This window comes from Lissotriton vulgaris, chromosome 8 (genome assembly GCF_964263255.1).
Source record: "Lissotriton vulgaris chromosome 8, aLisVul1.2, whole genome shotgun sequence".
NCBI lineage: Eukaryota > Metazoa > Chordata > Amphibia > Caudata > Salamandridae > Lissotriton > Lissotriton vulgaris.
The window spans coordinates 859,217,145-859,242,127 of NC_141696.1; the positions used below are offsets into that span (position 1 = coordinate 859,217,145).

At 47.3% G+C, this 24,983-nt stretch overlaps 1 protein-coding gene across 1 annotated transcript in view; it reads left to right on the forward strand.

Annotated features, from left to right (window-relative positions):
- WWC3 (WWC family member 3) overlaps positions 1 to 24,983 on the forward strand; it is a 638,290-nt gene that overhangs the window by 369,079 nt on the left and 244,228 nt on the right. The window contains exon 7 of the mRNA XM_086934786.1: positions 2,190 to 2,339. Within this exon, the coding sequence (XP_086790912.1) occupies positions 2,190 to 2,339 (150 nt within the window). The remainder of the gene's footprint in view (positions 1 to 2,189; positions 2,340 to 24,983) is intronic.

Below are 24,983 nucleotides of genomic sequence, written 5' to 3' on the forward strand. Positions count from 1 at the left end.
AGTCCCTGCTAGCCTGCTTGATGTCTTACACATGCCTTCTCTAGACCCGTCCGGCATGACTCTCCCTAGTGGAACTGCAGGAGAGGCTGATTTACATATGACTGGTTCCTCTCAAAGTTGGCTTGGTGGACAAAAAAGCAATGGATTGGATTGTGGCTCGACTAATTGCTAGTGGCCGAAATTAATTCAAGCAGACCTATCCCTTGCCCTAAGTGTGACGGGTATGGTTCGGCATGGGTCCTTTGATCACTGTGCCATAAGACTCAAGCTGCACCTTACTGATGAGGCCGGAGTAGACTGAAACCAGGCAAGGTTTGCGTGTCTTCTGTTCAGAGGGATACCGGGCAAGAAGTTAAGGCTGGGTTGCTCCTTTTGGAGCAGGACATGGGTGGATTTGCACATGGCTTGTGGGGTGGCATTGTGAGCAAACAAATTTATGGATAGCGTCCCAAAGTAAGTACTAGTGCCTGATATGAATTCAAGCAAGTCACGTCTCAATTTTTTCTCAGTTTGATACCCTGCAGACAACATTCAAAGATGTCTTGTGTTTGTAGCTCGAATCTCATTCCCAACATTTTTTGAAAGGATTGACTGCTCATGCACACATCAGTATTTCTCTATGAATGTTTCATTCAGCCACCTAGAACACAGGGGTTGCCTACAAAACAGCTTTTTAAAAGTCATCTCGTTTCTATATTAAAACTATTCCCAACTGCACACAAAATGATAATATTTGTACAAAGCACTTGATAGTGCGCCTCCATCATGGGTTAGCGCCATCATTTAGCAGTCTTATCACCCAATTGCATGGTACTCAGTTTACCACTTTCTGATAATTGCTGATACTTGCCTCCCTTCCCTATCTGCACCATTGTTCACCATCTTCTTGTACTTTCCTGCTCCTTCCGTAAGTAGGTTTGCCTTGCTCACATTCCACACTCTTTGCATTGTTCAGCAAGCACATCTTATCCCCTGGATGCTCCCTGCCTCTTTCCCGTCTGCAAAACCTACACAGTAACCAGAAGCTGTTCTGTTCACTTGGCTGTCGACAATACCTGCCCAGTGATGGGGATAGCATATGTAAGAAGCAATTAATGAACTTGATGCATAGACTCCACGTCAACTGACCTCTAGGAATCTGATCTCCCATACTTTGATATCAGCAATCTTCAAATTAACAGGGAGGTGAAAGCGATTCATGCACCCACACCCACTGCTGCTCTGTAATTCTCCTTTCTTCATATAGAATGTTCTCCATTTCTTGACAATATTTTGGATGGATTCAACGTGCTTCTCTAATTTTCAGAAGTGGTAAGAGTTCAGACATAATTCTAAACTTTTCAAAATTTGTGACCTAAAAAAACCTGGTTTTGTGGCCCTACATCACAGCAGGACACTGTTCATCGTGCTTGGGGCAGCAGGTTTGCTTTACAACTGTCCCTTACGCCATGCTGTGAGACCCCATTGCCCGCCCAAAGTTCTTCACCCCTTTGCCCCAGCTCCATTCTCTTGTAAGGTCCAGTTTTCGGCACCAATCCATACTACTTGGCTTAATTCCTGGAAAATGCCATCACCTTTGCACTCTGCCTACCCCCTTCTAGCACCATCTCTCAACTATGCCTGCCCCCTGCCAGCATCTTTTAACTGTAGCTCACCGACAGAGTAGTCGGCTCGGGCTCAACACAATCCTCTGCTCCTGTATGTTGAGTTCCCTCTTCCCAGCAGTCCCCCCACAACTTTCCATCCCACTCCTTATGTTATCTGATGTGTTATATGTTATGTTCCCATGAGGGTAACCAGGTGATTGGGTAGGCGTGTGACCCCCGTAGCACTATTCAAAGAGCCACGCGTTCAGATTCTTTCAAAACTCCAGAAGTGAGGAGAAGGAGCTGATATGTTGAGGGAGCTTGTTTCATGAATTGGGTGCCATGTAGGAGTATGAGCGACCTCTGCAGCGCTTCTGTTCATGCGGGGGTGGGGTGTGCTAGTGAAAGCGAGGCAGAGCGTGGGTGTCTGGCCGCTGGTGGAAGTCCCTAATGCAGAGCATGCGCATGCTTGCTCGAGTTTGTCATAATTCTTTTCTCCGCTATGGTCTGCATTTCTGAGAAAATATATACTAATTTCATAAATATAACTATTGCACTCTTATGCTATAAATGTACTCAACATATGGGTGTTTTTTGTTTCAGAGCCTTGCTAAGATAACAGACGGATTCAGGAATAGTTGCTCCCTCACGGAATCTCTGCAGGATCTCCAACAGAATTTCAGCACGCTCAGCAACTCCACCTCACCTCAGCAGTACTGCGACGCCTTCTGTCAGACTGATGTCATTGGAGAGGTATGTGGCTGGCTGAAGTGTTTCAAGTGCTGCTGCTGTGCGCTGGTACACTCTTTTTAGTTCTCATTCATTTGTTTATTTCCTTTCTTTACCATGTGGCACACTTCAAAACATTGCAGTGCAAGAATTGTCTTCCTGGCAGTTAATCAATTTGACAAAATATCATTGCAAGAATTGGCAAATCTAAAATGAATTGTCTTGCATTTTTTAACATATCCAGGCAAAGGAGTCTGTTAATTACTAACTGTTCCCTTCCATGGTGCTCTACAGCTGACATTTTCGTTTATAAGTACACACTGTTAAAACCAGCTTTCATCTTCTTGATTTCGGAATGCTGAATGTCTGAGTCAGACCCTTTGAAGATTTGGAACTGTGACCCGAAGCGACCTCATACACTAGCATTTGACTCACAGTGCCATTGTACTGGATTCCAGTTCTACTTATAGATTTTTTTCTGCTTTTGCTCTTTTTTCGGTCTCGCCTAGGCAGCGCGCTCTAGGAGATGACCTTTAGAAATTGGTCTGCTCCTTTTCAAGCACACTCGTGTTGTCCTGGCAACCACCTTGCGGGAGCGAGCAGCGGTGGGCGTGCTAATTGAAAACATATGGCTCTTGCGCCGCTGCTACTCGCTCCCGCAAGGTGGAGGCCAGCACAAGCACGAGTGTGCTTGTGACCATTTGCCACTTTGATCATTCCCACAGTTACAAAGCTCCTAGATTTTCAGTTTCAAGGTATAATCCCTCACATACGCGGTTTACGTAGCGCTTTCTACACTGCGTGAGGCCTGATGCGCATATCAAACGTTTCTGCTAAACTTTCTTCCTCGGTGAAATTTCCAAACCTGGAGCTCTTCATAAAAACACATTCTAAGTTTTTCTTTGCCCAAGTCACTTAGATAGAGACACCACACTGCAAGTGTCTAGAGGGCCTAATGCACTATGCAGCAGTCCGCCCTCCTCTCAATGTCAACCTGCCGCCTATTCTGGGCCCTTCAGGTGTATGAATCGTCTCGTTGAAATGCAGTCCGGCTGTCTTCAGCCTTTAATTAAATAGACTACATAGAATAAAATGGGAAGTTATCTTGATTTCGGACCAACTGGTTAACACCAGTGTTGTCTTGATATTTCAGAATACTAGAACCGGAGTTCCTTGCCCGTTGAGACAATAGATGGAAACCACATCGAGTTTTAGGTTGAAGCCTACCGGACAGCACAGCTGTTTGGTTTGCTAACGACATCTTGGGGACATTTGGAAAGCTTACCTGGGAATGCATTTCGTTCATTGCTCACCATTGACTTTGTGGTTTGTAACTTACATTTGCTTGCTTTCTATTTGCTGGCTTTTTGTTTTAGGCTATCCAGCTTGAGTTTGTTACTTCCGTTGCCCAAGCTGTATTTACTGTATTCTTCCACCATTACTCAATTTCTGTAAACTGGGCTTTACATCTTGGTCTTACCTAGTCACATTTGCTGTGCATTCAAAGACAAAGGTTAAATATCAGGCTCTACCTTCTAGGGAGCTTGGTGTTTACTGTTGCTCTTCTGACTTCATAGTGAGAGGATTTATGCAACAATCATGCATGTTACTGGGATTGTGCTTGAGGAAGGCTGTACAATGTTATTATTTTTCTAGCACACAGCAACATTAAAATGTCTGTAAATGAACTTTACAGATATTTCAGAATATATCTGCATGAGAAAAACACAAATGAAGCGCATTTTTAGTCATTCTGAAGTGTGGTGGAAACCATTTCATACGTTCAAAACAAATAAATGCACTAGGTGTATGTCTGTACAAATGTAATGGTCATTTTACTTAAAGATGTGTTGTCTTTATTGGCAGTATGCTACCACACCATGCATACTTCACTTTACCCTGCTCCACTCTAGTTTGCACCACTCCAAACCACTGAAGTCTACTATGCACCACTTCGCACTATTCCACTTCATGCCTATCCACACTGCGTCACTGTACTCTACTCTGCACCACTCCAAGCCACTTCACTTTATGCCACTCAACCCAGCAACACTACACTGTCCAGGCACTCTACTCTGACCACTCAACTCCACTGCACTCTTTGCCAACCCACTCTAAGCCACTCTGATCTCTAACCCACTGTACTCTACTTTGCACCACTTTACTCTATTCTGGAACAATATACTTTGTGCCGCTCTTTGCCATACCATTCCACTCCACTTGGTGCCACGCCACTTGGTGCCACGCCTCTCCACGCCACTCCACTCTACTTTACGCCACTCTACTTTACGCCACTCTACTTTACGCCACTCTACGCCACGCCACTGTACGCCACTCTACGCCACGCCATTCTACGCCACGCCACTCTACGCCGCGCCACTCTACACCGCGCCACTCTACGCCGCGCCACTCTACGCCGCGCCACTCTACGCCGCGCCACTCTACGCCGCGCCACTCTACGCCGCGCCACTCTACGCCGCGCCACTCTACGCCGTGCCACTCTACGCCGTGCCACTCTACGCCGTGCCACTCTACGCCATGCCACTCTACTCTGTGCCACTCTACTCTACGCCACTCTACTCTACTCTGTGCCACTCTACTCTGTGCCACTCTATTCTACTCTGTGCCACTCTACTCTGTGCCACTCTACTCTGTGCCACTCTACTCTGTGCCACTCTACTCTGTGCCACTCTACTCTGTGCCACTCTACTCTGTGCCACTCTACTCTACTCTGTGCCACTCTACTCTGTGCCACTCTACTCTACTCTGTGCCACTCTACTCTACTCTGTGCCACTCTACTCTACTCTGTGCCACTCGACTCTACTCTGTGCCACTCGACTCTACTCTGTGCCACTCGACTCCACTCTACTCTGTGCCACTCGACTCCACTCTACTCTGTGCCACTCGACTCCACTCTACTCTGTGCCACTCGACTCCACTCTACTCTGTGCCACTCGACTCCACTCTACTCTGTGCCACTCGACTCCACTCTACTCTGTGCCACTCCACTCCACTTTATTCGGCGCCACTTCGCCCCTCTCTGCGCCACTTCACCCCTCTCTGTGCCACTCTACTCTACTCTGTGCCACTCTACTCTACTCTGTGCCACTCTACTCTACTCTGTGCCACTCTACTCTACTCTGTGCCACTCTACTCTACTCTGTGCCACTCGACTCCACTCTACTCTGTGCCACTCGACTCCACTCTACTCTGTGCCACTCGACTCCACTCTACTCTGTGCCACTCCACTCCACTTTATTCGGCGCCACTTCGCCCCTCTCTGCGCCACTTCACCCCTCTCTGCGCCACTTCACCCCTCTCTGCGCCACTCTACTCTACTCTGTGCCACTCTACTCTACTCTGTGCCACTCTACTCTACGCCACTCTACTCTACTCTGTGCCACTCTACTCTACTCTGTGCCACTCTACTCTACTCTGTGCCACTCGACTCTACTCTGTGCCACTCGACTCTACTCTGTGCCACTCGACTCTACTCTGTGCCACTCGACTCTACTCTGTGCCACTCGACTCTACTCTACTCTGTGCCACTCGACTCCACTCTACTCTGTGCCACTCGACTCCACTCTACTCTGTGCCACTCCACTCTGTGCCGCTCCACTCCACTTTATTCGGCGCCACTTCGCCCCTCTCTGCGCAACTTCACCTCTCTCTGCGCCACTTCGTCCCTCTCGGCGCCACGCCACCCCACTCCTCCCTACTCTGTATCACTCCACGCCACTACATAATGCTCTACTTTACGATACTCCACTGTTCTTTCATTTAACCCACTAACCTTTAGTCATGCTGAACAGCAGCTACACTGATGTATAACCTGGCCAAAACATATTGGCAAGGTCAGTAGCTCTTGCATGGGCAAGACCGATTGGCTTCCAAAATGCTTGTGTTATTGTGGTGTTGATATTTACCATACCACAGAGGATTTATTAGGGGGAACCCTTAGTGCGGCAGTATGTACTTTAAGGGGCAGTATTCAATTTTGAAGACCCTACCACGGCCATGTCATGTCAGGGGCAGAATTGCTTTAATTAAGATGGTGATGATTCCAAGACTTCTGTATTATTTTAGCTCCTTGTGTGTCTTTATTCCTAGAACCTCCTTCAGCGAACTAGAGAAGACTTTAGCCGACTATGTGTGGACAGGGAGTAGATGCCAGAACTCAGTGAACCTACCTTATAATCCACAGAATGGCTTCACAGAGACGATATGGGCCGACTCCACAAACCCTTCCCTCTAACATATTAGCACATACAAGAAAGAAAACCTAGGGCACTCGGGCGGATGTCCTGGGTATCACAACTTAAATCCCTCTCTATGTGCTGCAATGATACCCTAAAAGACAAATGAATAGTTATTAGAATATTGTGTTGGTTTGGGTTCCTCCGGTCATGTACCTCCCACCCTATGATATCACATGGCGTTTACCTGCAGGTCACTGAAATGTACATACTAAATGTGGATGGGAGGGAAGACATAGGTCCACAGTGAAATCTTCAAAAGACCCAGGAATGGTGAGTTCTAACTGTATAAATCAAACACACACAGAGATATTATTAGACAAACCTGCAATAGAGAATACCCAATATGAGAAAATTCCTGAAGCAATTTGATGCAATTTAATTACTGGTTTTCTCCGCTGGCATCTCACCACCCCTCAACAGGCCATAATCTCCAGAAGGAGCTTCGGTGAGGATGTATATATATATATATCTATATATATATCTATATATATATATATATATATATATATATATATATCTGTTAGCAACTTTGTTGCACAGCAGTAAACGTTCTTCTCAAATCCAGTGGCAACTGCTGAAGAGACTGTTGAATTCACACTGTCTCCAAATACTAGGGCGAATAACTATATAAATGATCAGTTGAGGGATCACGGATTACTGGCAACTGAAAGAGAAGGCATGCATATGCCTAACTAGTGAACACTAGTTTCTAATGTTTAGTGTTTGTGGCATAATCACGTACGGTGATTGTTGACGGCGTCATAATAGAGATGGAGCAAGTGTGGTGTTTCCAAGTGCACAGCAAAGTGAGCCTGTATGATATCTTTACCTCGGAGGGATGGTCCTGAACATCAAGCAGTGCAGGTGTTGGCGGTGAGCTGATTCCTTCAGGGCAAACAAGAGGCTGAATCAAGAGTCTCCTCTCGGGGTTCGTGAAGGCAAAAGTCACTCCCACCTGGAACAACAAGGCGAAGCGGCTTAAGGATATCTTATGCATGTTAAATCCCCTCAGCGCTGCATCCCGGAAGACGCCGCAACTCACAGAGATCTAAAGAGATCTCGCCGCTGTTCCACACAGCGCAACCGGTCCCCGTCCCTCTCAACTTGCCTATTGAGACAGAAACGGGTATAAACAAAAGCATAAACCGATCAAACACCAACATAGAACAGTCATACCAACTCCCCATAGTGAAAAAGTAATAGCACATGTTTATACATCCTTTTATATAAAGGTAGTGCAGAAACAGTGGTGCTGTCCTGTTCTACCCTGCTATATTGGGGAGCACCAGCTTGTGAATCATGACAGTAGCCACTGGATGCCCCAGAAAGACTTGAGACCAATCCTAATGGAAGCATTAGGTTTCCCAGACATGAAGCTGCATTATTTAGTAGCCCAAATTCAGTGGATACGGAGGCGGCTGGAGGGTAATTTTTCTCAGGATTTGGGACCTTTGGGCCTGGAAGCATCCAAAAGTGAATGGCATTCCAGAATACTGGGACAGCTTGGATGATCTACTCACCAGTACCCTGACACCACTAGCGCTGAAATCTTACAAGCATTGTTTGTGTAGAATAAAACTCAAATTTGTGTATGCACTCCCTGTGCCCAAGTAGAATTTCTAAAACTTAGGGGATGGTTTGGACAGCTATAGCTGTACAGATATCTATTTACATAATCCAAAAGAGAACTTTTGCCTTTGGAGACCTTGAGGGATGAAACTGGACCATCACAGTTTTTAGCTTACGAGTATATCACACAATCGACTAGGACACAGGAAAACTGGTAATGGTAAAACAAACATGTGAAGTGTCACAACTGTTATGCACAGCGAGGACTGGACACAGACAAGTATCATGGTTCTACAAATCCGGAAGTGGGACACTTTATGATAGAATTGGGAGGGGATCTCAGAAAACAGGCCTACAAATTGATTCTGGAATACACATAAAAGGTGCCCAGAAATCCCAAACGAATAAATATATGCAATTCATTTACATTCATATGACCTATATAACTCAGACAAATTAATTTAATTATTGAGAGGGAAATTATGGCTTGCGCTAGATTTTCCCCCCAAAATGTACTTTCACCTTATGGTATGGAGCTGGTTCCTGGTCGTGCAGCACTTTGAGCTCCATTTAGGCAGGGATTGATTACTTCGATTAGAGGCCTATTTGCTACAACGGTTTCCCAGACAAAAGCAGGGAATAAACATATAGACTTAGTGCCAATGCTGGCGAAGTGACTTGTTGTAGTATGATGGAAAAGTGGCGCAACTCCCATATATCGACCGATGGAAAGAGGATCTTACAAAGTGAGCTAGATGTGGGAGCCTAGCATTGCACACTGAGGAAAGATGTGAGAAGGAAACCATTTTCACATTTATTGGATGGAATTTTGTTTAATCCTGGTGATGTCACATCAGCTGAGTAGGCTGCCTAGACACATAACCTGGCTACAAATTCTGGGACAACACTGGGTGCGAACTTTCTGCCCCTTCCATCATCAGTGACAGACAAGGTCATTTTAGCCCCACATACACTGACCAAGCAACAGAACCAAGTTTGGGAAGGAGGTTTCAGTTTGAGTTGTTAGCAGTTGTAGTGATAATATGAAAGATAATTGCAGTGTTGGGACTCAATATTGATGCAATTCTGTCTTTACAATATGCAATGATACAGTTATGTGTGATGTAATAGGATTAATTGGCTAGACAAGCAGTTGCATTACACTGTTAACATCTCAAATGCCAGAGTATGAGAATTCGAGTTGCATTGTATCCAAAAGCTTAAATGATAAACAGATTTAAAAATAATCGCTGAACGCTGAAGTTGGATGGAGGTTTCCATATTTTATTTTCTATTTTCATTTGTACACCGAAAAATCCCTCCCCTGATTAAGAAATTCCGTAGTACTCCACTTGTTAGCACAATATTGCTCATTCATCTGGACAGCATGGAAGAAATACTGGCTCTTATCTCTTCTGCTGCTCGATTTATTGTCAGTAGCACATCAGGTGCCCTGGTGATTGCGCCCACATGTTGATTTTCAGTTCAAAGACCGGTGTTAATGAACCAGACCGTGTGTTCTTATCCGTGCTGCAAACATTGAGGCAGGCTTTGATGATAGTCTGTAAACTTATTCCTGTACCAGATTTGCTCATTCAGCAGGCATTTAAAATAACATCACTGACCTCTTTTTTCTCATCACTAATTCATCCTTTATCTCCTCTACTTCTGAGAGATAACATATTCTCCAATTTTACTCGTATGTTCTCATGACTAACTAGGAATGTTTAAAAAAAAAAAAAAAAAAATTAAGGGATAGTTTCTAACCAATGTATTAATTGTATCATGCCCTTATTTTCCTTGGTACAACTCAAGTGTGACAATACAGAGGAACACACAATTAAGCATATTTTAGCATCATGCTTTTATTGTAGATATCAATCCCATGTTTCTAGTCCTAATCCTATTGTTTTAAGAGTTGTAAGACATACCTAGCTTGATTTTGGAGATTTCACCTGTGCTGTGGTAGTCGCTTGCATTTCATGCCTTTCTATTCCATGGTTGAGATGTAAATTAGTCTTAATTACACATACTCTTTTTCCGATGTGGTGGTGGTGATACTTTTTTGCAATGTCTTTTGTATAATCTTTCAACATTCATCACCTCCATAAGTAACAAGCAATCATACCCATCAGATTTTTAAACAGACCTGTGCAGACATAACATCTCCTGATCATAAATATGATATACAGTGGTGACAAATCTTCAATGTCTCTAAAAGTTCTCTACTGAAATATCATGAATTAGTTGAGCATAAGGGCTGGGTGCCTTTGCTATCTACACTTGTTTCTTCTTGCTGGTATTGTAATTCGTGATCTAGCTTCCCTGTGCCGGTCATAATCCGTTTCTGCACTGCTGCTGACATGGGACTGATATCCATCAACTACAACCTCAATGCACATTCATAAATAGTAAGTCAATTCCCATTGTTTCATGGACTAGAGAAACTCAAGACAATGAAGGTGCAACTTCACATTAATGAGGACATTTGTCCTGTTGCTCAGCAACATCATCTGATTACTTTTCATTTGCAGGATGCTGTTGAGAAAGCGCTAGAAACATTATGAAAGCATGACATCATTGAGCGCTCTACTGGTCTGACGCCATGGGTCCACCCATGGTGGTAGTACCAAAAAAGGACAGTGGATGTGCAGTGCGCATTTGGGTTGATATGCGACAGGCTAACAGAGCAATCGAGAGAAAGTCATGTAGGTCCCCACATTGCTGAGATGGCACAAAAGTATTTTCCCGTATTGATTTGAATAAAGAATACCATAAACTCGAGCTGAAGAGAGCTGTAGGTACATCGCTACTTTTTTCAACTCTTGTTGGTTTGTTCAGATACAAAAGACTCCGCTTTGGTTTGTCATCGGCTGCAGAAATCTTTCAGAATGTAATTCACTGAGTAATTAAACCTGCCACACATGATTTTAACTACAGTGATGATAATATACTACTGTTTGGGGCCCACACGAAAGGAGCATGACAAAGCTCTCACACAAGCATGCCATCTGCTTCTGGGATGCAGGTCTTACTTTAAATGCAGAGAAGTGTGAGCCTCACAAAACCAAACACAAATTCTTTGGCCATATTTTCTTGGAAGGGGATTGAGTCCTGACCCTGAAAAAGTACAAACATTGGAATTCTCTTGTCCCCCACAAGATACAACCAAGCTACAATCCTTCTTGGGCATGGCCAGCTATTGTTCCAGATAAATTTGTGACTTTGCCACGGTGAGTGATTCCCTTCCATTGTTCCTCTGAATGTGACAGGAGTTTCAAGAAAATCAACCACGCAATTTAAAATGCAACTAAAGTGGCTTATTTTGATCAAAAGGTACACACTGAGGTCATAGAAGAAGCAAGCCCGGTGGGGTTGGGCGCAATCCTGGTTTGACACAATTGACTTCCAAATGCTTAGAGACACATTGTGGCCTATGTTGGCAGAAGCCTTTCCAGACTAAATGCACCTATTCTTAGCCAGAAAAACAGAGCCTGGATGTAGTTTATTTATTTATTTCCAAGGTTTTATATAGCGCTACTGGATCGAGGGTATCAGAGCGCTTTACATGATAGGTAAAACATTTACAACAAAATAAACAGTGTGCATTTAATCATGAGTGACATAAAACAAGGCATTCAAATGAGGGGGGGTAGAGGGTCTTGGAGATAAATAGGGGGGGGGGGGGGGGGAGTGTTGAAATTCAGATGGCGATGGGAGTGTAGACCGGGGAAGAGGAGGAAGAAAGGAGGGGACGGCAATTGGGAGGAGGCGAGAACTAGGGAGCAAGGAGTGAGCAGTATCAGAATTCAGTGAAATTAGGTACCCCAATATTTGTTGAGAAGGAGTAATTTGAGTCTTTTTTTGAAGAGAGGATAGGAGGGGTCACAGCGAAAGTCTTTGGGAGAGAGTTCCAGATCATGGGGCGTTACCAGAAAATGCACAAGATTGGGCTTTTTTGTGTTCGAGGCATGTGGGCTGCTGAATTCATATCTGTGCATAGATCGCCGCCTAGTGTTGGGTCCGGATGATTGCACATTGTTGTCCTGGAAGAGTCTTCGAAGTATCACGAGATAGGTGGCTCCTCCCCTGGACTACAGTGCGCATGGGCATCTCCTCCATCCCCAGATTGTTTTTTTCCACCATTGGGTTTGGATGTGCTTCGGTTCCCTCTGTCGGAATCGATAGTTGTTTAACTTTCCTAACTTGAGACCAAAAGGTCTTTAGGACTCGCGTCGGTATTGTCCATCGTTCGGGTTGGTTTATTCATCGGCTCCGAACATTTGCTGTCCTTCCGCGTGCTGTCGGCGCGGACGGGCCTACACGACGCTCCAGACTACTTCAACATGGAACGAACTCCGTTTAAGAGGTGCCCGGTGTGTGCCTCAAAGTATTCACACCTCGACGTGCACCCAGTGTGCAACAGATGCTTGTCGCCGGACCACGACGAGGCCAGGTGTATGGCCTGCTCCAAGTTCCGGTCGAAGAAGACTCTCAAGCTACGTCGGGCCGCGAGACTGCAGGCCCAGTTATCGGCACCCCCTCCAGTCAACATCTTTGAAGAAGACGTTGACGACGACACCGTCCTACAAGTTTCGGACTCTGACCCAGCGTCGGACGATGAGAACTACGACGCGGGAGATGAAGAGTTCGAGGAAGTCGTCGAGGAGGTAGGGGACGACGACGGGGCCATTGCCACCGTGGAGGATAGCTCGGAAGAAGAGCATCCTCATATTGACTCTGGGGCCGAACCCCAGCATAAGGCCCAGGTCGAGGGATCGCCTTCGGGCCTTACCCAAGACCTCAATACTCGTCCCACGGCCCCGCCTCCGGGCCCGGCCACGAACATTGGTGATGCGCCACTCCCGGTACAGAAACCGAAAGTGAAGCCGTCAGGGTCAGCACCATCCGTATCGAAACCGAAAGTGAAAGTCGCACTGGTGGGACCAAAGGCTCCAGAGGCCTCGGCGCCGAAAAAGCCCAAAATGGCCGCCGAGATCAAGAGCCACGCCAGGATGGCCGACCCGAAGACCCCGGTGTCGAGGCCAAAGGCAAAGACGCCCGACGCGGCTGCGTCGGCGCCGAAGATGGTCGACGCTCTGAAGAGCCGCGTCGACGCCAAGAAGGTCGATGACCCTAAAAAAAGCCTGGAAGAAGCGTCAGGACGACCCCAAAGCTCTGGCTGCGCCGATCCCGGTTGACAAAGCCAAGGGCGGTGATGTGTCGGCTCCGAAGACCGTGCCTTTGATCGCCGACCCGAGTCCGGACTCGGAGGACTCGCTCGAGCCGGTCCAGCCCTCACCGTCCTTTACCAAGAATGTCACGGAGTCCCTTCAACGTATTCGGAAGGAAGCAGTGGCTCCCGAACCGAAGGATGTAGCGACGAAGCCTCCACAAAAACCGGCGAAGGCGCAGACGCCGATCCACTTCACGCTGCCGCCAAAGACGACGCCGAAGGCTTTCGCTCCGAAACATGGGGCCGGGTGCCCTTGAAGCTGGTGTCTACGCCTAAAGCATCATTGGTGGTGCCGAAGCCTCGGCTCCAGCCACTCGCGGGCGAGGAGCGTCGAGAGGTTGTCATCGACGCCAACACAGGCAAGCTCTCTCTCCTTAAAAGGAAGATCACCCCGGAGCCAGTGTTGGAACATTTTCGTATTCCACTCAAAAAGAAGTTGGACTCTGCGGGTACTTCTGCCCCTATGGAGCCTGCATCTCCACAAGGTTTGGAACTCTCACCCACTCACTCTAACGCTGGGGAGGGTGACGGAGACGAGGAGGAGGAGTACAATTATCCAGCGTACTCGGATCCAGAGGAGGTCAATGAGCCATGGTCTGCTGGAGGCGACCCTGAGGACCCTCAGTCAGGACACGAGCCGCAGCTTTTTGCTGCAAAAACTTCTCCAACAGAGGACTCTGCAGCCTTCAACGCTCTAATTGAGAGAGCTGCGGCCAATCATGATGTCGACCTCCATGCGGACCCAGTGGATGTCGATTTTCTGTTTGACACTTTCTCGGTGGCTGAAAAGACTGTCAAGACATTGCCTATGCTCAAAGGAGTGCTAAAGCACGCGCCTGAGGTTTTCAGGGAGCCCACCCGGGCGCGAGTCATCAATCCTCGTATTGACAAAATATACAAGGCAGCGCCCACTGATCCAACGTACATCAAAGGACACTTGCCACTGGACTCCTTGGTTGTATCCAACGCACGCAAGCGGGCAAACTCGCAGACCACGGGTGATGCTCCTCCCCCAGACAAAGAATCGAAGATCTTTGAAGCCTCAGGAAAACGTATTGCTGCGCAGGCAGCTAACATTTGGCGCATTTCAAACACGCAAGCCCTACTTGCACGCTACGATAGGGCACACTATGACACCCTAGAAACCCTTCTACAGCACTTACCTGATCAGTACAAAGAGGGAGCTGAAATGTTAATTCAGGAGGGGAAGCTTATCACCAATGCTTCCATTAAGTGCGCACTGGACGTGGCTGATACCGCCTCCAGAGCTATAAACACTAGCGTGCTACTGCGTAGGCATGCATGGCTTAGGATATCAGGCTTTAAACCAGACATACAGACAACGATCTTAAACCAAACAGTTAATCCAGACCACCTGTTTGGGCCAGAAGTGGATGCAACCCTTGAAAAAATGAAAAAAGACACTGACACTGCTAAGTCTATGGGGGCCCTACAGTCCCAGCAGTTTCGGGGTGGTTCCTTTCGCCGCTCCAATAACAGGGGCACCTCAAGGGGTCAGGCATCACAATCCACGCAATACTATAAAAGCAACACCCAGACCTCATACACCAACAAGGGTAGAGGTGGTTACAGGGGCAACAACGTCAAAGGCAGGGGACGTGGAAACAACAGCTCCAGGTCCTCCACCACCAACAAACAGTGACGCCTTGTCGCTGCCCCCCGACCACACTACACCAGTCGGGGGGAGACTCCAGCAGTTCCTGCCCGCGTGGAAATCCATCACCACGGACAGGTGGGTCAAATCTCTTATCCAATACGGTTACTGTCTGGAACTCACTTCCACTCCACCAAACATACCTCCAAGAAACCGTCCTATGTCAGGCGAGCACTTGCACTTGTTGCAGCAGGAGGTCCAAGTCATGCTGCAAAAAGGGGCAATAGAGCTCGTTCCACTGCAAGAAAGGGTAACAGGGGTTTACTCTCTGTACTTTCTAATCCCCAAAAAGGACGGATCCCTCAGGCCCATCCTGGACCTCAGGCCCCTCAACTGGTACATTCTGTCAGAACATTTCCATATGCTCACGTTGCAGCAGGTTCTCCCTCTGCTTCGGCAGGGGGACTTCCTGGCTACTCTGGATCTCAAGGATGCATACTTTCACATTCCCCTGCATCCTTCACACAGGAAGTACCTCAGGTTCACCATTCAAGACCAGCACTACCAGTTCAGGATTCTGCCTTTCGGGGTCACCACAGCGCCCAGGGTCTTTACGAAGTGCCTGGCGACTGTGGCGGCGCATCTAAGACGTCAAAACATCCACGTCTACCCCTATCTGGACGACTGGCTCATTCAGGCAAAGTCGGAACAACAGTGTGCCGACCACGTGTCCCGCACCATTCATCTCCTGCACGATCTGGGATTCTCACTGAATTACCCAAAATCCCATCTCCAGCCCGCCCACATACAGCAGTATCTGGGCGCGACGATAAACACTCTGGCAGCCACTGCGCAGCCAAATTCAGTGAGAGTCGCCAGTATTCAGGCGCTGATCCAACGATTCAGACCTCAGCACTCGCTTCCAGCGAAGGTGTTCATGCAGTTGATAGGCATGATGGCCTCCTGCATCTCCATTGTCCCGCACGCGAGGTTACATATGCGTCCGCTCCAGGAGTGCCTCGCACGTCAGTGGACTCAGGCTCACGGGCAACTAACAGACCTAGTGTTGGTGAGCGGTCCGCCGTACAACTCTCTGCATTGGTGGAATCCACGAAACCTTTGCAAGGGCCGACCGTTCCAAGAGCCTGTGCCACAGATTATCCTGACGACGGACGCTTCTCTCCAGGGATGGGGAGCGCATGTACTCCACTACACAGTGCAGGGACTATGGACACTACAGCAAAGGAAGATGCACATCAATGTATTGGAACTGATGGCGATATTCATGGCCTTAAAGGCATTCAAAGTACATCTGTGCAACAAGGTCGTGTTGATCCGGACGGACAACATGACGGCCATGTACTACTTTCAGAAACAGGGGGGCACACACTCTCCGCAGCTGTCTCATCTAGCTCAGAGCATGTGGAAGTGGGCCATTCAGAGGAACATTTTCCTGATGGCAGAACATCTCCCAGGCAAAGACAATCAGATGGCGGACCTGCTCAGCAGGCACAGCCACCAAATGCACGAGTGGGAGATACATCCATCAGTACTCCAACCGTACTTCCAAAGGTGGGGTCATCCAGAGATAGACCTGTTCGCCACAAGGGAGAACGCAAAATGCCAAAGCTTCGCCGCCAGGTTCCCACACCCGCAATCGCAGGGCAATGCGATGTGGATGAACTAGTCAGGCAGATTTGCGTACGCTTTTCCCCCAGCACCTCTGATACCGCTGGTGGCACGCAAGCTCAGGCAGCACTCGATGACTCTCATCCTGGTTGCTCCAACGTGGGCTCGCCAACCATGGTACACCACGTTTCTGGAACTTTCCGTGGTACCGCATCAAAGGCTTCATCTCACACCCAGCCTTCTGACGCAGAGCCATGGCGACATTCAGCACCCAGATCCGCAACAGCTCAACCTGGCGATCTGGCTCCTGAAGTCCTAGAGTTTGGCTACCTCAATCTTCCCCCCCGATTGCATGGACATCATTCGGGAGGCAAGAAAGCCCACTACTAGAGCATGTTATGCGGCTAAATGGAAGCGGTTTGTCATTTATTGTGCAAACCACGACATTAACCCGCTGGATGCTTCCATTCAGAACATCATATGTTACCTGTTCCATCTGTACCAATGCAATTTGGCGTATTCTTCCATCCGCATTCACCTGTCTGCGATGGCCGCATACCTCCAGAATAGGCAACACCTATCACTTTTCAAGGTTCCTGCTATGAAGGCATTTCTGGAAGGACTCAAAAGGGTCATTCCACCACGGACACCACCAGCTCCAGAATGGAACCTCAATGTGGTTCTTACAAGGCTGATGGGTCCTCCTTTCGAGCCACTACACTCTTGTGAGCTTCAGTTTCTGACTTGGAAAGTGGCTTTCTTAGTAGCAATTACATCGCTACGGAGGGTTAGTGAGTTGCAGGCCCTCACCATCCAAGAACCTTTTTTCCAAGTCCATGCTAACAGGGTGGTGCTCCGCACTAACCCTAAATTTCTACCCAAGGTTGTATCTCAATTCCACATAAACCAGACAATTGAGTTGCCAGTGTTTTTTCAAAACCCTGAGTCGCTGGCGGAGCGGATGCTCCACACCCTTGACGTTAAAAGAGCCCTAATGTACTACATTGACAGGACAAAGGATTTTCGAAAGACTAAGCAGCTTTTCGTTGCCTTTGCATCACACCACAAGGGTAACGCTATTTCCAAAGCTGGTATCGCTAGGTGGATCGTGAAATATATTCAGATCTGTTACGCTAAGGCTAAGCGCACTCTTACAATTCCACCAAGAGCCCACTCCACCAGAAAGTTGGGGGCCTCTATGGCATTCCTTGGGAACATTCCCTTAGAGGATATATGTAGAGCAGCCACATGGTCTACCACACATACATTTACTAAACATTACTGTGTAGACGTGCACTCTAAACAGCAGGCAGCTGTTGGTCAGGCTGTTCTTAAAACACTTTTCCAAACTGCTGCAGCTGGCACGGGCGGCCGCCAATAATAGGAGGACTGCTATGTATTCTATGCACAGATATGAATTCAGCAGCCCACATGCCTCGAACTGCAAATGCTACTTACCAGTATGCATCTGTTCTTGGCATGTAGGGCTGCTGACATTCATATCGCCCGCCCTCCTCCCCGGCGCCTGTAGCAGCTGCAGTATTCATGTATATGCTCATAGCATGGTCATCACTCACATAGTTTACTCCATCTCGGCCACAATGGCTAAAAACAATCTGGGGATGGAGGCGATGCCCATGCGCACTGTAGTCCAGGGGAGGAGCCACCTATCTCGTGATACTTCGAAGACTCTTCCAGGACAACAATGTGCAATCATCCGGACCCAACACTAGGCGGCGATCTATGCACAGATATGAATGTCAGCAGCCCTACATGCCAAGAACAGATGCATACTGGTAAGTAGCATTTGCAATTTTAGTCTAGGAGGGATTAGGACAAGGGAGTTGGTGCTCCTCAGGGGCCTGGAGCACCCAGCTTTATGCAATTTCTCTGCCAGGTAGGAGGGGGTGTTTAGGTGAAGGGCTTTGTGCGTGATGCATGCAATCTTGTAGGTGGATCTTCCTTCAATTGTGAGCCAGTTGAGGTTTTTTAGGACCGGAGAGATGTGGTCGAATTTTTTACAATCGGAGATAAGTCTGGCGGCATGGTTGAGAACACATTTGATCGGTGCTAACTGGACTTTAGGGGTGCCAGCGAGTGTGGCGTTACCATAGTCAATACGGGAGAGGACTAGTGATTGGACAACGATTTTAAAGTAGTCAGCTGGTATTAAAAGTTTGAGTTTTCTGAGGTGGTGGAGGGTGAGGAGGGCACCTTTGGCATCATTTTTGATGTGTGGGATGAGATTTAGGGTTGAATTGTGAGGGAGTTGCTTTTAGGAGTGAAAAGGATGATTTCAGTTTTTTCCGGGTTAAGTTTGAGGTGATTAAGGTGGAACCAAGCTTGTACTTTAATCAGGGTATTGTTGAGGTGAAGGATGTCATTATGAGTTTTAATCCTGTATTATAGGTGGGTGTCGTCTGCATAGAGATGGTAACATAATTTAGTTTGATTGAGGATGAGGAAAGCATTTCACCCGTTTCACTAACCACCAGGCGTTGCTCACCATTTTCAGAAATTTGAAAGCCAAGATGCCCCCTCACATCGAGAGTTGGGTATTGCGATTGCAAGAGTGGATTACACTATTATGTGTAAGAAAGGATAAGACCCCGCAGATTACTTCTCAGGGGTGCCGCTACAGCGTCACAGTGCAACGTGTGAAGCGGCTGAAGAGTATATCAGTTTCATAGTAAAGTATAGCACCCCAGCAGCTCCATCTATTGAGCAGATCATTTGTCAAAGCACCATTTATCTGGAAATAAATGAAGTCAAAACAGTCATGGTGATTAAAAAAGAAGCAAAGTTTATTTGCTTTCAGCTCTGGGTGGAAATGCACAGAGTCCAATCTGTCAAGTGTTTAGTCCTTCTTGAGTTACTATGTCTCATATATATTTGAATGCTCATTGGTTTGCATTACAAAGGGTAACTAATAATCTACATTCAATTTCAATGTTTATACTTCAAAGGAGAGATATTTATACTTCAATGGACGGGTAAGTCTGTCAGCAAGGTAAATTTGCAGCGAGAACATTTGGGGGCCTGTGCCGGTGTCCTATATCCAACCCAAGGCCTTTGGCTGAAGCAAACAGTCTTCCTTATCAAAGCAGACTAGCTGCCTCCAAAGGTCACATCACAGTTAAATATATGTAAAAATTACAGTTTTAAGCACATGCCACTTTTATCAAGCTTAAAAGCAGTGTTTTTTACAGAAGAGCGTTTGGCGGAAATCCATTGCAGGCAAATTATTTATCTCAGTTCTATTAAGGTCCAAGGCCTTAAATCAATCAATCAATTAATCAGGGATTTGTAAAGTGCACTACTCACCCATGAGGGTCTCAAGGCGCTAAAATCATACACAACTAAGATAAGGCAGCTTTGCATGCCTGCGCTCCTGCATTTTATAATTAACAAGTTAGCATGGGAAACTTCGCGTTTACGTCAAGTGATCACTCCACTTAAACAGGAGCATGTTGCAAAACACATTCTAGAAGCACAATTCAATATGGGAAATCAATTGCTAAATGTTTGAGCAAAAGCTCAATTCCGCTATGTTTTTCTTTTTGGCTTTCACACATTGCTGCTACCAACACAGACCGGGACATGCTTACATTCAAATATATAATTGCAATGCAATCATGGAGAAACCATACCCTACCTCTCACATATGACATTGGATATCAAAAATGTTAAAAAGGGTCAGGGATGTAAATGTAAATGTATAGGCATTTATATAGCGCACTACTTACCCGGAGGGTCCCAAGGCGCTTCGACCGCTGCGAAACCCTTCCTGGCTTCCCTGAGAGAAGGTCCCTTAATGGGTATCTCCAGGGTGAGACCAGGCATCCCCGGCGGTCTGGTGGGGCCGTTAGTGAAGATGAGGCAAGCTAATGCCCAGAGTTGCCGAGTGTGATCGCTGATCAGAGTGGGCACCGAGGCGAGAGAATTATCGAGTCCGCTGACCCTGGTCCAGAAACCTGCCGCGCCGGGAATCGAACCCTGGTCCCGGGCCGTCCTCTGCTCTCGGGTCTGCCGCCTCTAACCAGTGAGCCACACTACTTCACTCTTTCCAACTTTCCATCACTCAAGAAGGTATTGTACTAAGAGGTTTGAGAATTGTCATACCTTAGGACTTGAGGCAACAAGTTTTTGAACTGGCACACAAAGGTAGCCACCAACAGAACCTTCCAAGACAGTGGTTTTCTCCCCTTCATGAGCGAGTTGAAAAGGAACTGAAAATCTGTCTCAGGTGTAACTGCTCATCCCAGAACAACATAGCATCCGCAAAATATGTCGGACCTTCCTAAACCAGCGTGGGACAAAATTGCAGTTGATGTCTTTGGATCCTTAAACAATGGACATCATATCATGGTGGTCATTGATGAGTAGTCACGTTTTTTCTTAGTGGAAGATTAATTATCAACCACCTATGCCAGTCATCAAGATGCTGGATGATATTTTCTCAGCATGGGAGTTTTTCTCTCCATTATTGAATATGACAACGGTTCACCCTCCAATAGCGGAGAGTTTAAGGACTTTCTTACTCACCTGAACGTCAAGCATTAGAAAAGCACACCTCTGTGGACACAGGCAAATGGCATTGTTGAATGATCTATAGGCACTCTGAAGAAAGTGGTTCATAGCGCTGCACTACAAGGAATCAATCTCTGGTTCAGCCCTTCGTGCCTATCGCCAACTCCCCATTCCACAACATGTGAAAGCCCTGCCACCTTGCTGTTGGAGAGAGCCATTGGGACAAAGCTACCACAATTGACCATGAGGCGAATGATCAACACTGATGAAATATGAGTTACAGACACTTCTTGCAGAAGCAAAATGAAGACTTATGCAGATAGGCATAGATGCACCTTGAACACGGTTTTCGGAAAAGAAGGCCCGGTCCTAATTAAACAAAAACAGAAGTGCAAGGCTGATGCTCCATTTGAAGCTGATCCATTGAGAGTTGTGACAAGTAAAGAACATATGGTGACCGCTCAATGTCCTGTAAAGTCCATTACAAGAGACTTGTCACATTTCAAGCTTCTGCCTCAGTTTATCGGCTGCAGACATCACGAGTGAGACAAGTCCACCTGAGCGCCCAAGTCCAGCTTCTGAGTCTACATCTAAGATGCCAGTTGACAGTGCAACTCCTTTACCTCGTACGATTCGATCTGGAATACTGATGTGACCACCTCAATGACTCATTGAGGAACTCTAATGTATAGAAGGTTTCAGTACTTCTTATTTAACAAAGGGGGAGCTCTAGTATTGTGTTATCATGTGCAGTAGGACCCTTGTGGTCCTCGGTGGACTCCTTTCAAAGTTACTTAATCAGTTGTGAGGTATCTGGGAGTGTTCAATTAAGTTTGTTTCGGTTAACAGCTGCTTGCTGAAGAATAAATATGTGTTACAGAGCTGTGTGTGACATGGTCATTTGCATGCTCCAGAGCTGGGGAGGACACAACAGGTGACTACCCACATTAAGGAATAATCACAAAGTTTGTCAGTGTGAACCCTGAAAGCCACTAAATTAACTTGAGCTCAACTCCCTGGTAGCTATAGCACAGAGCTGACCTGTTTAAATTAGTGCAGTCTGTAAAGTATTTATGCAGTACCAAAACCGTAATAAAGTCCAAATCCAAAACCATAAAAAGGCCCAAACCAAATAAGAAAAATAGAGTAAAATATAATAAACAAAATGACAAAAATCCATTAAATGGAAACGGAGATATGAATTTTTAAAGTTTCAAGTTGGAATAGCACCAAGAAGCATGGTTTTGGTACTGATTACGGGTCAGATAAACCAACCAGGTTCATTCTGGTCAAATGTTTTTATTTTATTTTATTTTTTTAATTTTTTGAAACCTTAATTGTGCATCATAAGCATACAGGTACGGGCCCACAACCATACTGGCCGGGCTCGAAATCAATTGGTAGCACAAAAAAAGTAAGGATAGATCAGCCCAGCAGTCCCAGAGACGAAAAGCAGCAAGTGTCCAAAACATGACGTATGGAAAGAGGGACCGCCGGGTACAGGAGAAGTTAGGTTATTTTTAAAATTTTGTAGATAAGAAGGATCAGACGCATTCAATCCACCGAAAGCACATAGCAGGCAATGAACACAGCAAGTTAGCAACAAAGCGAAGGATAATAATCGAAAAATCAGCAGATAATGATACTTATCAGGATGATAGCCCATTTTCACAGTACATACTGGTCATCGCCCGCCCCACGGACGTAGAACACCTAAATCCACATTAGTAACAGGACCAACAGCGGAAATAATAAGCAGCGCTACACCCAAACACCGTACTGACCCGATAGAAAAAGAAAAAATGAAAAAGAAACCAAGAAGAGAGAAGAGAAATAAGGCCCATAGAAACTGAAACAAACAAAAACCCCACCCCCCAACCCCCACCCTGCACGCATGCGGAGGCTACAGCCTACCCCCCCCCCCCCCCCCCTCCCCAGCAGTGTGCCTGTCGCCCATAAATCGAACCTGAAATTTAGAATCAGAAAAGGGAAGAGGAAAAGAAAAAGAGTTAACATAGTACATATAAAACCGGAGGAGGGCCATACGTATACACCCAAAACTACAGCATGTATTACTCGGGCCGCCCGTTCCCAGACCCCGTTACCGATACAAGACCAATGTTCAATATCCCCGGCTGTCCATCAACATCCCAGCAGTGCGAGCAACAACAATCCTGACATGAGAGGAGACACCCTCAACCTTGCCCCCTGCGGTTCGGTGTAGCGACATAGTCCATCTTCATGGTAGGCATCCTGGAAGAAGCGAGCGAACAAGGTGACCCCATCAGAGTAGGACGCTGTCCAACAAAGTCCATCCGACACATAGCCATGTGGTTAGCAGTGGTACAAAAAGAAGCAACGCACAGCAGTGATCCTCCAAGGTCGGCTAGCCCAAGCAGTAGCAACCGCTCCAGGATAAGGTAATGAGTCATGTCAGTAATCCCCGAAGGAGTCGCTAGACATGGTGCCCGGTGACGATTCCCCAGCCATATTACAGCTCCAGAAACTTCGAATCTCTCCAAGGATGTTCCAGCCGGCACCTCAGCAATATTAGAGTCTCGCACCCCCAACGTTTCCGTGGCGACCGGGGCAGAGAAACCACAGAAGTCAGACACAGGGTGTGGCGCAGTGTCCCGCTCTCGAAGGCATCCACAGTCAGGCAAGGGTACTGCAGACAGAATCGCATCCAGCCGGTCCCCTAAATCCCGGGCAGCAGTACATAGGGCATCTCTCAGAGTACCTAGGGCGCCCAAAATGTCGCCAATCAACATTGGTGCCTCAGGGAGAGAGGATGCAGCAGTCCCCTAGACACGGGGCGCACAGATGTGGAACAGTCCCGAAAGCCGGCCACCATCACCCTCAGCAAATAGTTGATCACCACGCCAGCACTCATCATAGCACAACCAGTCCGGGGGCACAGGGGTAGCACACTCCATCCCCACACGGTGTCGAAGTGGCGTGGACAGACGTCCGTGTCTGCAATAGCAGCCCAGGGTCCTCACGTTCAGGCGCCGCAGGCAGTAAAATGGCGCCCACCACAGCGCTCGGGGAAACAAAGTAGCAAGCGGAGCCGTCCCCGGGCTGGGGAGACGATACAATGTATCCCTCGCAGCGGCGGTGCCCAAAGCCTGTGGAGCGGCGAAACAAGATGTGGAGAACACAGCGCGGCTGCCACGTTTCACCGGCCGGCTCCGTCCCGCCTGTAATGGCCGCTGTTGTTGTGTGCAGGGCCGGCTGCACTCGGAGAACAAAGACCTGGTCACCGCCGTGGTGCGTCAGGAGGAGGTGAGGGCGTCTCGTCACTTTCACTGTAGGGATCGAACAGAAGAGCACATCGGTAGAACCGGGTTTGTCTCCCGATTCCGATAACGCCACTCAGTAGCAGGATAGCCAGCAGGATAGGGCGGAATACAGGAGAAGGGCGAGAGGGTCGGCGGAGCCGAGGAATCAGGCGGCCATCATGGTTGCGGGCTAGGCTCCTCCCCCCTGGTCAAATGTTTTAATGTCTCAATTCACCCCAGGACCTCAAAGCAGGAGGCACTTAGAAACTCACAGGGTCTCAGGAAGAAGTCAACAGAAGGGTCCAGTCCAGGTCCTCTTACCACTGATCAGCTGGCCAATTGCAGGAAAGGGGAGCAGTTCCAGTCCTTCATGGCTGCTCTCTGGTTACAGATAGCACGTCTAGGCATAGTCTCTTCTTCCTCAGGTCCAGGAGTGTTCTGAAGTGGATGCCTTGAGGAGCAGCATTTATGCTGGACATGCGCTGGTGGGAGGAAATGACTTCTGGGCACGCCCTAACTAATAGGATTAAAATTCCTGAGGCCAACCC